Genomic DNA, 13588 nt, shown 5'->3' with positions numbered 1-13588 from the left:
TAGAGGAAGGTCCTGAGAGAATCCCGGCCTGGGAACAGTTGGGGTCCCACGCAGTGCGGCGCTGATGTGTTAGGGCTGGGGGACCTCCATCAGTCACTCTGGGCACCCGCCTGCCTCAGTGGGGGGGCAAATCCTGATCCCTACCTGACACTAACAGGGTGGCACAGACCCTGAGAAGACGAGTCTGCTTCTTGGGCAGCGTGGAGTTTGTTTCTAAGAGGAGCACTACAGTATCATGTGGGGGTGGGGGGGAGGGAGGGGGAAGGGAGATGGCAGCGTGGTCTCCACAGGGAAAGTGAGTTCCTGAACCTGCTACAGCTCAGTTAGCACATGGATCTGTAGCAGACAGAACTTTCATGAATTTACAAAAAAGCTTTGACAAGGTTCTGCCCTAACGTCTATCAAAACTGTTACTATGAGATGGAAGAAATACCTGGTCAGGAATCAGAAAACTGGCTGAAATCCAAAGGTAGGAGATAAAGGCCATTTCTTGGGTCAAGAGGTTTTAAGAGTTCTCCTTGGGGATGAGATGACCAGCCTCAGAAGGCGGCTGGGCAGACGTGACCTCCCTGGGTTTGTCAGCAGTTTTTCAGGAGGGAAAACTGCCTAACCTTTGGGAATAAGCTGCTGAAGGCTCTTATTAGGCTCTATGAGTGGAGAGAGAAATGCTAGATAAGCTACTTTGTGAGCCAGAATATATGTACTGTCTTTAGGGGGAAATAGTCCAAACTCTTCTTAAAAGGTAAACTGTTAGAATCCAGGACAAGGTCCTGGAAAGCCACTGACAATTGGAAAAATTAGCCCAGCAAGCCACCGCGGCCAGAGAGGCCAGCACCCTACTGGGCAGATAGGACAACAGGAAACAAAGCTGCAGGCTCTGGGCCGTCCCCACTTATAGCAGCTCGTGGAGTTTCCGGTGTTTTTGTCGAGAAAGAGCAAACTAGCAGTTGTCTAGAAGAGAATGAATAAAATAGTCGTGGCAATGAGAGGATCTGTGAGCTGGGCCACAGAGCAGTGGGTGTTTCTGTGTAGAGAATGTAACAGTGTGCTGTGATTAGCCAATGTGAATTTCACCAAATACTAGAACATACCACTTGAAGCCAGAAAGAAGTAACTGAAGAACGAATGAAAGTACCGCGTAGTTTTCCTAAGCGAGAGCACTAAGGTGGTAGGAAGTGTGAACAGGTGTAAGGACGATGTGGGCAGAGTGAAGGCTCCGTCCGGAGCTGCAGTCCGGGGCTGTGCCCCTGCCTCGTGCAGACTCAGAGAAGCCCGGTCGCACGCAGGAGCATGTCTCCCGTGGGGGAGAGGGCTGACTTTTGCAGAATGACCCATCAGCACATCTTACTCTGCTGTATTTTCACTCTTTGAGGTACATGCTTTAAAACTGACCAGCAGTGGGTATTGGAAAAGGTTTCGGTCTGAAGATGTTTGTGTATCTGTTTACATCCAGAGTTCTGTGACACACGCCTCTGCCCTCTCTCCCCCGTCCCCTCCCCATGCAAAGAAACCGATTGCACTTGATTAAGCTTTTCTCTAGGATGACAGAACCAGTTGAGGTCGGGGCCTGGCCCTTAGGCTGCTGCTGTGACCCTTGTCCCTGGTGGCTCATTTCCCTGTCCATGACTCTGACATGCCCAGGGAGAGCGGTGTTCCCATCTTTTCTGCAGTCTGTACATGCCCGTCTGAGAGGGGTGGCTGGCTGCATGGGCCCCTGTGCCCACGACTGCTTTTGGCCTTGGAACGAGTTAATGAAGGCAGAGGACCTTTCTCCCCCACTTACTTTCCCGGTGCCACAAAATTGTCCTTCCTCTGGGCTCAGTAGGCTATTGGACCATTTTAGAGGAGACCCCTGAGAGTTGGAGACCCTCCCAGACCCACCCCCTGCCCCCCACACAGTGTTTGGACAGAGGGTACCACTCGGCGCAGCAGACACTCGGGCTGATCAAGGAGGCAGCCGGCGTTTTGCACTAGGAAGGATCAGTGATCACTTCGGAAGACGTCTGGGGACCACGAGGACATTATCACGGAGGAACAGGTTTCGCCGACATAAACTGAGTTCTTAATCATGGATCAAGTGTAGCCGGCTAGCTTGCAGTTTAAAGGGGTCCCATCAGTGAAAAACAGAATTTTTAAACTGACTGCTTTTAGTTCAATTTTAAAAAGTCATCTCTTGTCAGAAAGTTGAAACCTTCCTGCCTCAATCTTGAAAGCATGTCACACGATCCACGTAAGATGCCATAAACATGAACTACAAGAGAAAATGGTACAATCTTAGTGAGTGGGGATTGGAATCACGAGGGTTTGCTGTCCTTAGAATGTTCTCAAATGTCAAGGCAGTTGCTTGTGTTTAACTGTGAACAAATAAAAATTTATCGTTTTGCACTACTCTGATGTGTTGCCATGAAGTGACTCCTGTCAGCCCCTGAGGGGCTTTTGGGCAGAGTAGGGTAGGGACTGGTCCAAGATGGAAAAACCTCAGGGTCTGGGTGGGTTGGTGTGGAACCTGGCTTTAGTCTCTAAGATCCTTTTTGTTCTGCCAAAACATCTGGCAAACAGCCAGATTGATCTGCAAATTCATGGCAAATTCATACCCTTTCCCCAAAGAGGGTCCTGGTGGTGTGGGAAAGGTCCCTTGGCTCCTGCCTTCCAGAAAGCTCTCAAAAGCAGGCGGCCTGCCGGGTCTGCACTGCCATCCAGACTTAGTATTCGTGCGCGCTTGTGTTCCTAGGGGTTGGCCGGCACGATGGGTTTAATACAGCCCAAGTGACACTGAACTTGTGGAGAGCTGACTGACTGTGAGCCTCGCCGGTGGTTTTGTGAGTGTGAAGGAACAGGTGCAGCCAGCACAAGCACCTCCCAGGTGCCGTCAGGTGTTTGGAAGAAGGCAGGACCCTCTCTACGTGATTGTTAGACCACCCTCGCCTCCCATCTCTTGCTGGGGACGCACTGGGAAAGAACTCGACACAACGAGTGCCATTTGCAATGTGGTTTTCAGTTATTCCCCGGAAACTGGTAAACTCGGCTCCTTTGAAGGATGGGAGCAGCTTTGATTCAAAGACTCAGAGGTGGCAGTTTGGAATTGTCTGGAAAATCCAGGCACTCATCTGAGTAGGTGTCACACACGAGGGGTTACTGCGCCCCTTCCTGTGGGTCTTGGCCAGGACCTTCGAAGCGAACTTTCTGGAGCCGGCGTACTCCTGCCTGAAGTGGCTGCTCTGTGCTAGTGGTTTTGCCGTGAGGCTGCTGCCCCGTGGCCTCTGATGTCTTAGGATACACGTGCTTTTCTCTGAGGGATACATCCCAGGAAACCAAGCCAGGCAATGGTGGTAGAACACTTTTATTCTTGACTGTCGCCCCGGAAGAAGCAAGAATACAGAAGCTAAGGCGCCCCCTGTGAAGGGAAAAACCAAAGGTCAGACAGTTCTGGCAAGCTCAGAAGCCAGGGGCACATCTTACAATCCTGGGCCTCGCTTAGGCTGTGAAAACCAGGGCATCGTCCTTGTACAGGAGCCACACGACCGGAGTTGTTCTCAGTGTCCAGGTCGCAAGTACAGGACAGGAGAGGCGCCCGGTCCTCTCGGCTGCGGTGCGGAGACCTGCTCGCACTGAGGATGGTGCCCTGTGGAGCCGCCGCGGCCCGCGCCGTGGGAGCAGCCGTCTCCCACACACAGGCGCCTTGCCCACCGCTGCCGCTGCGGCCGCCTCCGGCTGGGTGGCTCCGCCTGGAAAGCTGGGCCTGCACTGGGCGAGCCTGGCAGAGCGGTGGTGGGAGCTCGAAGGGGACCTGGGCCAGGCAGGCAGTGCCATAGCTCGTTCCCAGCCTCCCCAACACTCTCTTCATGGGCACAGAGCCTGCTGCTTAGAGGCGAGAAAAGTTAGAAGTTGAAGCAGGAGAGCGAGAGAGGGTCTCAGTAACACGCTGGGTGGCCCTTTGGGGTTGAGGAGTGGCAGGGGCTGTGGTGCCAATGACAATGGATGGACCCGTGGAGACCAAGTGTAGTAAAGGCGCCCCACGGGGCGGCACCGGCCGTGAGCACGTCACGGGTCTTGAGTTACAGTTTCCCACCAGGTGGTCTCCAGGGAGGTTTTGGACCGCCTCTGTCTCTCCCCCCTGGTTGGAGGTTGTCTTTTCTAAGCTGCCTACACTGGTGTTTTCGTGACCCAGGCCGGGTGCCTGCGGTCTGGGAGGGGCCAGCGGTTCCCGCGGTGGCTTCCCGGCATGCCTTGGGCTCACTCACGTGCAGCACTTTACGGGGCAGCTTCTCCGAGTGGGCCACCCATTCTTTCATTAAGTCCAGGATGAGGGGGATGAGGCTGACCACGCCTCCGTAGTGGTTCCTGGCCTCGTCACAGCTGAGGTGGTTCACCACGTCGTGAGGGTATCTGCAGGGCAGGAGAGGGGGCCGGGTGAGTCCCCACTGCGGGGACTCGCCACGCTTTGGCATGCGACTTCCAGACGTGGGGCAGGGAGCCCTCCTCCTGACCACACGTTGAATCCCCTGGGGAGGTTTCACAACTGTGGCTGCACGCGCCAGCCTCCCTGTTAGGGACACTGTGGGTGGGCAGGTTTAGGGGTCGAGGGCCCCAGGTAACCCTGGTGCAAAAGGTGTGTAGAAACCTGGACGGGGGGCTGTGGAAACCTGCTGTCACTGCTCAAAAACATGCTGTTAGTCCCCTCGACCTTTCTTGCCAGAATAGTAAACAGCTTCCTTGCGAATGTGGCACTTTGTGCTGTGAATTCCCCGGGGCTCCGAAGTAGGGAACCCCACTGGCGCCAGACACCCCGCTGCTTTGGGCTTCTGGGAACCACTGCTCTGTGAGCCCCTCCCTGCTCCAGGGCCAGGGTCTGTGCCCCACTGTACCTGGGGCCTCAGGAGCCCTGGTTTTCACTAACACCTTTTGGGGGTCAGTCAATCCAATAGACCAGCGGGCCTAGGATCGTCCAGCGGCTTCACCAGTCCGGCCGCAGAGGAGCCTCTGCGGGTCTCCGCCCCCTCCCCGCCTGCGCAAGTGCCGAGGCCTCAGGGGGACTCACTTGGCTCGCAGGCTGCTCAGGTCGTTGCTCTGGTTCACGAGGGTTTTGCATCTATCGAGGAGGTTATTGGTGACCGCCGTGCCCGGGTGCAGGGCCTCGAAGCACTGGCAGAGCTTGTTTAGCTCGGCGCACGTGTCCAGAAACATGAGCAGGATGCGCCGGTCTGTGGAGTTGTTGCAGTGGTGATCCATGTAGCTCTGTACCTGCAGAAACCGTGTGACGGCAGTGTGACTTCAGCTGGGAGGTACCAGCGCGGCCTGGCTGCTTCCTGGGGCAAACGTTCCAGGGCACCCACCATCCTGCCTGTTCCGGCCTCTCAGAGTCGAGATGCCAGTAACGTTGGTGCATTTCACTGCACAGACCGCTACGTAGAGCTAACGCCACTAAGGGTCCCGGGTGCCACGCGGAATGCTTTGCAGGCCTGTCTCACTTCATCCTCACCTAAACCCCACACGCTGGGTAGCTTTTAAATCCTCATTTCACAGGTGAATGCCGGAGGCTCAGAGAGGTGACGTCACCGCCTTGGGCACCACCGGAAGTGGTGCAGCTGGATTGCACACCCAGCAAAGCGGCTCCGAGCCGGTACCTGTCACTAGTCCCCATACACCTAAGTCGATGCCTAAAGCAAGGAGGGCTGGTCCCCGACTTTTCAGGCCACCGTCCCGCTGAGAGGACTGCTGGGTGAGGCCACCCGGCTGAGGAGCAAACAGAAGGAACTAGAGTCCTTTGCACTATTGCCCTGTGTGTCCAAGGCAGACAAACGAGGGCCACGTCAGTCAGTGGAATGGGGAAAATGACTGTCCACAGGAGAAAGAAAAAGTCTCTACCTCATGCCACAGACAAGCATCACCTCTGGGAAGATGAAGCGCCTAAATGCCAAAACCACAGTACGGCTCCGAGGTGTGTTGTGGCCGGGGGACCAGGGAAACTTTCTTAAACAAGGTGCTGATCTACTTCCAACAACTTTCCCTGGGGAGCAGTGGGGGTCCTCCCCGGCCGGGTCAGTGCCGCCCAATGCCTCTGGGTCTGAGGTCGGCCTTGTGCTGTGGAGGGCCTGGCTCGGGTCCAGGCAGGATCCCCGAGGCATCTCCCAGTCAGATGGTTCTCTTACCCTCCATCATCTGCCGGAAGGGGCATCACTACCCTCTCCACCACCCATAAAGTTCTAAGTCTGAACCAGGGTTTCCCTGCTGCCACCGGTTGCCTTTTTGTTGCCAGGGAATGCCTTCCTAAGCAATCCCAAGTGGTTCCTTCCAAAGTACAGTAGCTTTGCAGGGCGCGGGGGGAGAGGGAGAGGCTTCGCACCCACTGCGCATGCCCGCCCACCATGCACGAGGCCCAGGGGCCTGCACTGTGGTGTAACTACAACAGAGCAGCGTCGCCGGGCTACCCGGTGTGTGTGCGGGTAACGCTGGACGCATCTGGTCCAGGGAGGGCAGGTGAGGCTTGAGAGTCAACACTTCAGACGGGGAGGCAGAATGTGGGGCCGCTGTTCTGTTCCGAGAGCCTTCGCGGAACCTCAGGAAGAGGCCGCACCCTTACGCTTGGAGGATCTGGGCAGTGATCACTCCGCAGCGAAGTACCAGTACTGTGAGCAGAGGTGGCGGTGCGCCGGTGCTCCTTCCTGATACGGAAAGCCTGTCCAGTGCCTTTGGACGTCTGAGCCTTTGAAGGATGGGCTGAAAAGGCCACAGCCAATTGACTTTCAAATAGTTCAGGGGAAAGGGTGTGTGTCTGGAGAGAGCGTGGGAACCTGGTCACTTATTACAAATTCGTGTATCTAGGTGAAGTTTACCTGGGTGTTCGTTTTCCATAGGTTTAGAAGTTTTCGAGTTAAAAAACTGGGAAAAATTTTTATAAAAATTAGAAAAACGAATTTTGAAAAGGGTGCTGCCAGGAAGTGTTGCTGTTCTCCACGGCTGGGGTGGGGTGGGGGCCTGCGCGTGTGCCCGTGACTTCCTGGAAGGCCGGCTGGGTGCTGAGTCCTCTGACTCCTGCAGAACAAACTGACACAGCCGCTAATCCACGAGGAGACACAGGTTACATGGAAACGTCAGTGTGCTTGGCATGCTGAGTTTCTCGAACCCCAGTGGAATCCACGACTGGGGCCCTATGCGTCTGTCCCTCGATACATCCCCAGTACTCAGCCTGGGGCCTGCATATACGGCTGGCCGGACCCGGGCTGAGTGTGTTCCTCCGATGACCTCATGTAATTCGCACTCAGCTCCGGGGAGGTGTGTGCTGCTCTTCTCACTTGACAGATGAGGAAACTGAGGCGTAGAGAGGCAAATCTCTGGCCCAAGGGCAGAGGTGGCCTGCAGTAGAGCTGGGACTTAAGCCCTGGCCGGCTGAGTCTTGAGTCCATGTTTTTCACCACTTTGTTATTCACTCCCACGTGCTGAGGGAAGAATGGATGGCTCTTTCCACCAGGTAGGATCGGAGTCCTGATTCTGGCAGAATCGTGCTTCCCCTCTCTGGGCCTGTTTTGTTTTTTTCATCTTCCAAGCAAGGGACAGGGCCTGGTGCTGCCCAGGCATCTCTGGGTCTGGAAGGTCCCGGAGATCCCCAACCCTCGCCCGCCGCCAGCCCCCCCACCCCAACCCCCCCCACCCCCCCCACCCCCCCCACCCCCCCCCCCCCACCCCCGTCCCGTCCCCCCCCCCTGTGGCTCGACCTGTTCAATGCTGGTGATTGGCCGGATCTTGTCGTGGGCGGTCTCCCTGCAATGCTCCAGCGCAGTGATGAAAGTGAACTGTTGCTGCTGGAAGAGCTTGTACTTCTGCTCGACCTTTCGAAGAGACTCTTTCACCTCGTTCATTGTCTTGCTCAGTGGTCACTTATAGGAGAAGAGGGGTCTGTGGGGAGGAAGAACAGAGCGCTGAGGCCCCAGGGCCCGGACCACGGACCCGGCTCTGGAGTCAACAGGACACCACCCACGGCCCCTTTTGGTGGAGCGTTGCACTAAGTGGCTCCCTGCAACCCTGGGGGGGGTGGGTAGAAGGGGACAGGGACTGTTGTCATCTCTTTTGCAGCAGAGGGAATGAGGCCCGAGAAGGCCACACACTTGCTCAAGCTCCCCCAGGCTATCCATGACAGAGCTGAGCCTGACCCAAGCCATTTATCCTCCAAGGACACATTCTCTGCCATAAAATAGGACTTACTTCCCTCCACGGTGGCCAATAAGTTCTCTGTATTTAACACACACACACACACACACACACACACACACACACACACCCTCCAGGGCCTCCCTGTGGTGTCAGCAAAAGCTGGGATCAAGGAATGTGCCACAGCATGTAAAATTTGATTTTATCAGCTTGGACCAAATTGTTTTAAAACACCTGCCACTCTGCAGTTGGTGGCATTCTTTCCAGTGGACCAAGCAGGGGATGAGTCTGCTCTGGACTGTCCAGTCTGAGAAGACACAGCTGCGTTTGTGGCAGGGGCCCTGATTTCAGGTTTGCCCCTTCCTGGGGGGGCTTGGTCGCTGGCCACTCCTCCCTGCCTTCCCGTTAATTACAGGATGACCCTGATTGGAAACAGGGACACCATGGGGAGTACTCTTCTTTGGTGCCTCACAGGTTGTCTCAGTATGAGTCCGGTGGTCCACAACTGGTCTAGAATCTCCTCTGGGAGCAGAAAAGCTATGGGTTCTGCCCTCCGTGACATCACAATTTTGCCAAGCACAGGCAAAATACTCCAGGTCACAGATTTATGGAATGTTAGAGCTGGCGGGACCCCAGCAGATCAATTCCCCTTAACTTCCCAGGGGCTGGGTGTCACAGCAAGCTTGTGCCGGAGACCCCCTAGGTGCAGTCTAAACAGCGTCCTGGAGCTGCCCCAGCTGGCTGCCCCCACACCTCAGGCAACAGCACGCTTGGAGTGCAGGCTTGGACACGCCCCCTGTGAGGGCGGTTGGGGGGTGGGTCAGAGGAGGCTGCGCTGAGGGAGGCGAGGTCCAAGCCAGACGCTGCGAGGGGAAGGGGCCAGAACACTTGGCAAGGACGGTGGGGAAAGCCACATCCAGGCTTCCTGGCAGGTCCCAGGCGGAGAATGAGAACAGGATGGAACCGGGAGGCATTTCTTTCTGCTGTGTGTCCCTCAGCTCCCTGAGCCCAGAGCAGGGCTGGGGCCTGGGAGGGCGTCTCCATGACAAGAAGAACTGGCATCAGGGGGATGAAAGGAAACGCAAGGGGAACAGACCAGAGGGTGGCCTCCAGGACTTGATGGGAGTGGTAAATCAGAGAACTTGGGGAGGGCTGGGGAGATGGAATGCAAGTCCTGGGCTGGGAGCTGAAACGCAGCCCGGTTGCCATAAAAGAGCTGGGCCAGAAGGGACCCTGACAATTGCGCCCCATAAACCTGAGTGGGTTGACTGTAAATTTAATGGAGCTCACTTACTTCAGTGGCAGCGTCCTAAGGCTGCCCCTGGGAGCCATGGCGCCTGTCTGCCAACAGAGCAGGGCAGCTTCCCTGGGGACTGGCCTGGTCCAGGGCCAGGCAGGTGGGCGGCCTCCTTCCAGCTCAACCCCCTCCCTACTCAGCCTCCCTACCCCCCCACCCCCATCTCAAGTGGGCAAGCTGGGAGGGGAGCTGGGGTTGTGGCGAGGTGGTAGAGGCCCACTGTTTGTTGAACACCTGCCGTATCCAGCCGAGGTTTCCCCCACCGCCCTCCTGGAGGCAGAAATGGCCCATGGGAAACTTAGGGCACAGCGTTTTCTGTTGCGCCTTCCCTGGTGTCAGGCTCACCCGGGCCCAGACTAGGGTGAGGCAAGTGAGGCACTCACCTCGGTGCAAAATTTAAGAGGCGCCAGAAAACTCAGCAATTGAGATAGGTAAGAATATTTAATGCACTACTTAAAAAAAATAAAAGTTAACACCAAAAAGTCCACAAAGAAAGTGTCAGAATTTTAAAGAAAGACGGATGGGCTGTGTCTTGCCATATTGGAGCCTGAGGCGGAAGGGAAAATCAGTAATACCCTGTCTTTTTAAAATTTGTGGTAGTTTATTCTAAATGGACTTTAGGCATTAATTCTGATCTTTGAAAATACAGCATTAACATATTACGTATCTTGATGACTGAGGTTTGGGGCGCCCCCTTCGCACCGAGGCAAACTGCCTCACTTGCCTCATCCTAGTGGGGATCAGGGCTTACAAATGATTCAGGAGTTGAAACCTAGAGTGCAGCACATAGGTGGGTGCTTGGGGTCGTGCTCAGAGCTGTGGTTGGTGGTTAAGAACCTGAACTCTGGAGTCACGTAGTCCTAGGTTCAAATCCTTCTCCCACCACTTCTTGCTGGCCTTGGCAAGCGGCTCATCCTCGGAGCCCCGAGTCCTAACGTGCATTGCGTGAGACAGCAGGTGTAAGGTGTGGAGCTCAGAGCCCAGAACGCGGCAGTGCCTGGTTCTCAGAGCAATCAAAGCCACTGCGATTATTAAACAGTGCACATATGATGCTGGCGGAGTGCCACACGGGTATGGTGTGCACCCCAAAAGAAGCAGAGGCTGCTGAGGGCTTAACCTCCTGGAGGAGGGAAGGTTTGAAAGCAGGCTTTGGAGAGGTAGAGAACGGGGGAGGGGGATTGGGGGGTTGGAGGAACGCTGGGCTACAGGTTGGGAGGTGGAGATGTGGGAATATTGTGAGCAAGTGCAGAAAGCAACAGACGGGGGAGGCTGAGTGACCCCAGGTGTCAGGCAAAGCTATGAGACGAAGCCCTGAAGGCGCCTAAGCCAAGGAGGTGAAAAGCACTTCCTGCATTCATTCACTCGTTCATTCATTCATTCATACTGCAGTGCCTACCACATGCCAGACCTATTCAGGGTGCTGGGCTAGATGACATTGAACAAAACAGACAAGGTTCCATACCCTGGAGGAACTGTCTTTTCAAGTGGAAGGCGGACAAGAGGCGTAAGTGAATGAAGAGCGGTTGAGCTGGGGCACAGCTAAAGAGAAAACGCTGCGGGGAAGTGGGATGGGACCTCAGGGACAAGGGGCTACCGTCTGCAAGAGGGCCACTGGCAGGAGGTGGGTGGGTGTGGAGCGGAGCGAGCCACGCTCCTGCCTCAACGAGGTCCTGGATAGCTCACCCCAATCCTGCCTACAGCAGGTTACTTGATGGGGCTCTGGGAAAACCGTGGACACGCATGACCACCAGCCCTGTGAACCCACAATTATCCCCACACGACAGAGGATGAAGCTGAGATCACACAGCCAGGAAGTGGGCAAGCCAGGGTTTCTCTTTCACCTCTGCCTGACTTTATAAAGTCTGGGCTCTTAAGTTATCTCCTTCTTTCCCTCTGTGATGGTCCAGAGACAAACACGCCAGACAGCTTGACTGCTTGGGGGTTGGGTGACACAAGGGCCTGCAAAGCTGTGCTCCTCGGGGTCATACTAGCTGGACCCCTGGACCTTGCTTCCACTCCCATGAGACTCTTCTGTCCCCCATCCCAAAACAATGAGGACTAGCATTCAGAGGCTGCCCCGTATGCCTGGCTCCCTGCGACCCTCCTGGGGCTTCCTGGGGCTGCCAAGTTCTCCAGGGATACAGCCCTACCTATGCTGGTGGCCCCAAGAGCCCCCGAGAGAAAAACTGACTCGGGCCTTGATCCTAGTGACATGCGTGCCAGGAATGTCGTGAGAAGAGCTGTAATAAGCTATCCAAAGTGATCGTCCCTTGAACCAGAGTCACTGCAGCCAAATTAGTTGGGATGAAAGGCACAGGGTGGAGCACTCCTCGGTCTGGGGGAGGAGGATAGAAAAAAATGATTACCCAATGGGTTTTCGGCTGTAATTGATTTGTATTTTTCCAGGCTGCTAAAGAACATTCAATCGCGGTATGAAAAGCGCCTGGGGCTTAAAATAAACGAGGAGGAGGCAAGTCATTTCAGAAACGTCCAGGAAGCAAACTGAGCCTCTCCAGTGCAAACTGCAGGCTTGGTGGTTGTGTTCTTTGTTCTGGGGGAGGCAGCTTGCTGTTCTTCCCCAGCTGTCTTTGCAGTTGGGTTTGACAAGCCTACCAAGGTTTGCGGCTTTGAGGAAGCAGTTCTAAGGGGGAGGCAGAACTCCGCCTTTTACTGTTGGAGGGCGTGTCTCTGGGCTGGTGCCTGGGGGAAAAGGCTTTTACTAGGAGTCAGAACACCTAGTTCCAGTCCTGGCTCTGCCTCGGATGAACAAGTGACCTTGGCCAAGAATTTCCTCCATTCTGGGCCTCAGGTTATCCATCTATAAAATGAGGGAGTCTGGATTAGAGGCTCTTCAAGGGGCTTTTGGATTCTAACGCTTTGTGATCAACAACTAATGAGGAAAGGGGCCCAGAAAGGGGAAATGACTTGCCCAAAGTCACTCATCCAACTATTTTTCACCAGTCTGCTCCTCCAAATTTTCATCTGTAAAATGGGAATGAAGGTACGTATTTCTGAGTTGGTGCAAAGATTAAATATGATAATAATATAGCCCCTATGTATTGTGCCCTTACTAGATGCCAGTTACTGTCTGATACTTCAGCTCTATTAACTCATGGCATCCTTCCATAACCCCACTTCACAGGGGAGGAAAGGGTCACACAGCTAGTCAGAGTGCAGTCAGCATTCGAACTCTGAGCAATCTGTACTGACTACGCCATATTCCCGCTCCGTAATGGACACAAACACCACAGTTGAACGCACAGAGAGCTCAAAATCAGTAGCTCCTGCTTAGAATGGCAGCGAGAACTACAGCTCCCAATTCAGTTGCGTCCGACACCTGGCTGCTCTCGTCCCACTGGGGATGAAAACGACACCCGCCACGTCCCACCCCAGTCCCCTCGTCCTCCCGGGGCAGCAGCGGCGGTCCCTTGCACTCTCTGCTCCACCCCCCCACCCCAGTTTCCGAGCGCGGGGCTCTAACCTTGCTTGTCCTAGAGCGGCCTTCACTCACAGAGCTCCCTGAAGCTGGTGTGCCTCCGTGGGTGTCTGGGGCCCCCGAGGGGCGGGGAGGCCCTTCCCAGGGCTTGGGGTGGGGAAGTTGGCGTGAGAAGGGGCGGGGCCTGATTGTTACCGCAGATGCCATAGCAACCGGGTCACATGGCAGCCCTGCCTCACCCCGGGAGCGAGCGGCGGGGTGTCCAGGGGCCAGAAGCTGCGAGTCAGGCCGTGGGTTTCCAGGTGTCGTCCGCCCTCCGGTCGGCCCCATGGACACCCCCTCCCTCATCAAATATATTCTCCTACCTCTATTCTTCATTTGAAGATGGGGAAACTGAGGCCCAGAGAGAGGAGCCGGGGCTGGCCCACGGAACTCCTAACGCCCGGGCCAGGGCGTGTTGGCGGAACCAGAAGCAGGATCCGCCTCCCGCCCTCTCCGGGGGGCCGACGTGCCCTCGGGGTGTTGTCGGGTGTCTCAGCACAGCGGGGTCCCCCAACCGGGGGCACGTCTGTTCCTAGAAGGCAACAGCTGGAAGTGACCTGTGGCGCCCCGCTGAGAGGCGCAGAAGGGACAGCGAGGGAGGGGTGGGAGACCACTTGTCCCAGGCGGGGAGCCAGCCGCCCCGGAGGGCGTTTGGGCGCGGCACGCGC

At 55.8% G+C, this 13588-nt stretch overlaps 1 protein-coding gene across 3 annotated transcripts; it reads right to left on the bottom strand.

The window, feature by feature from the left end:
• Positions 1-2989: 2989 nt before the first annotated feature.
• SPACA9 (sperm acrosome associated 9) lies at positions 2990-13575 on the bottom strand. Of its 3 annotated transcripts, XM_033124115.1 has the most exons (5): positions 12924-13084; positions 7713-7893; positions 5039-5241; positions 4242-4386; positions 2990-3394 (listed from the first exon to the last, which is right to left on the bottom strand). In XM_033124115.1, exons 2-5 carry the CDS (start codon positions 7854-7856, stop codon positions 3383-3385), a joined length of 504 nt encoding a protein of 167 aa, XP_032980006.1. In that variant the 5' UTR covers positions 7857-7893; positions 12924-13084; the 3' UTR covers positions 2990-3382. The 3 variants fall into 3 exon arrangements, with proteins under 3 accessions (XP_032980006.1, XP_032980005.1, XP_032980004.1); XM_033124114.1 differs by lacking the exons at positions 2990-3394; positions 12924-13084 and adding an exon at positions 13244-13575 and having other exon boundaries at positions 3407-4386; XM_033124113.1 differs by lacking the exon at positions 2990-3394 and having other exon boundaries at positions 3407-4386; positions 12924-13088.
• Positions 13576-13588: the final 13 nt, after the last annotated feature.

Source organism: Rhinolophus ferrumequinum, chromosome 12 (genome assembly GCF_004115265.2).
Source record: "Rhinolophus ferrumequinum isolate MPI-CBG mRhiFer1 chromosome 12, mRhiFer1_v1.p, whole genome shotgun sequence".
Taxonomy (NCBI): Eukaryota; Metazoa; Chordata; class Mammalia; order Chiroptera; family Rhinolophidae; genus Rhinolophus; species Rhinolophus ferrumequinum.
This window is presented reverse-complemented; position numbering and strand designations above follow the sequence as displayed.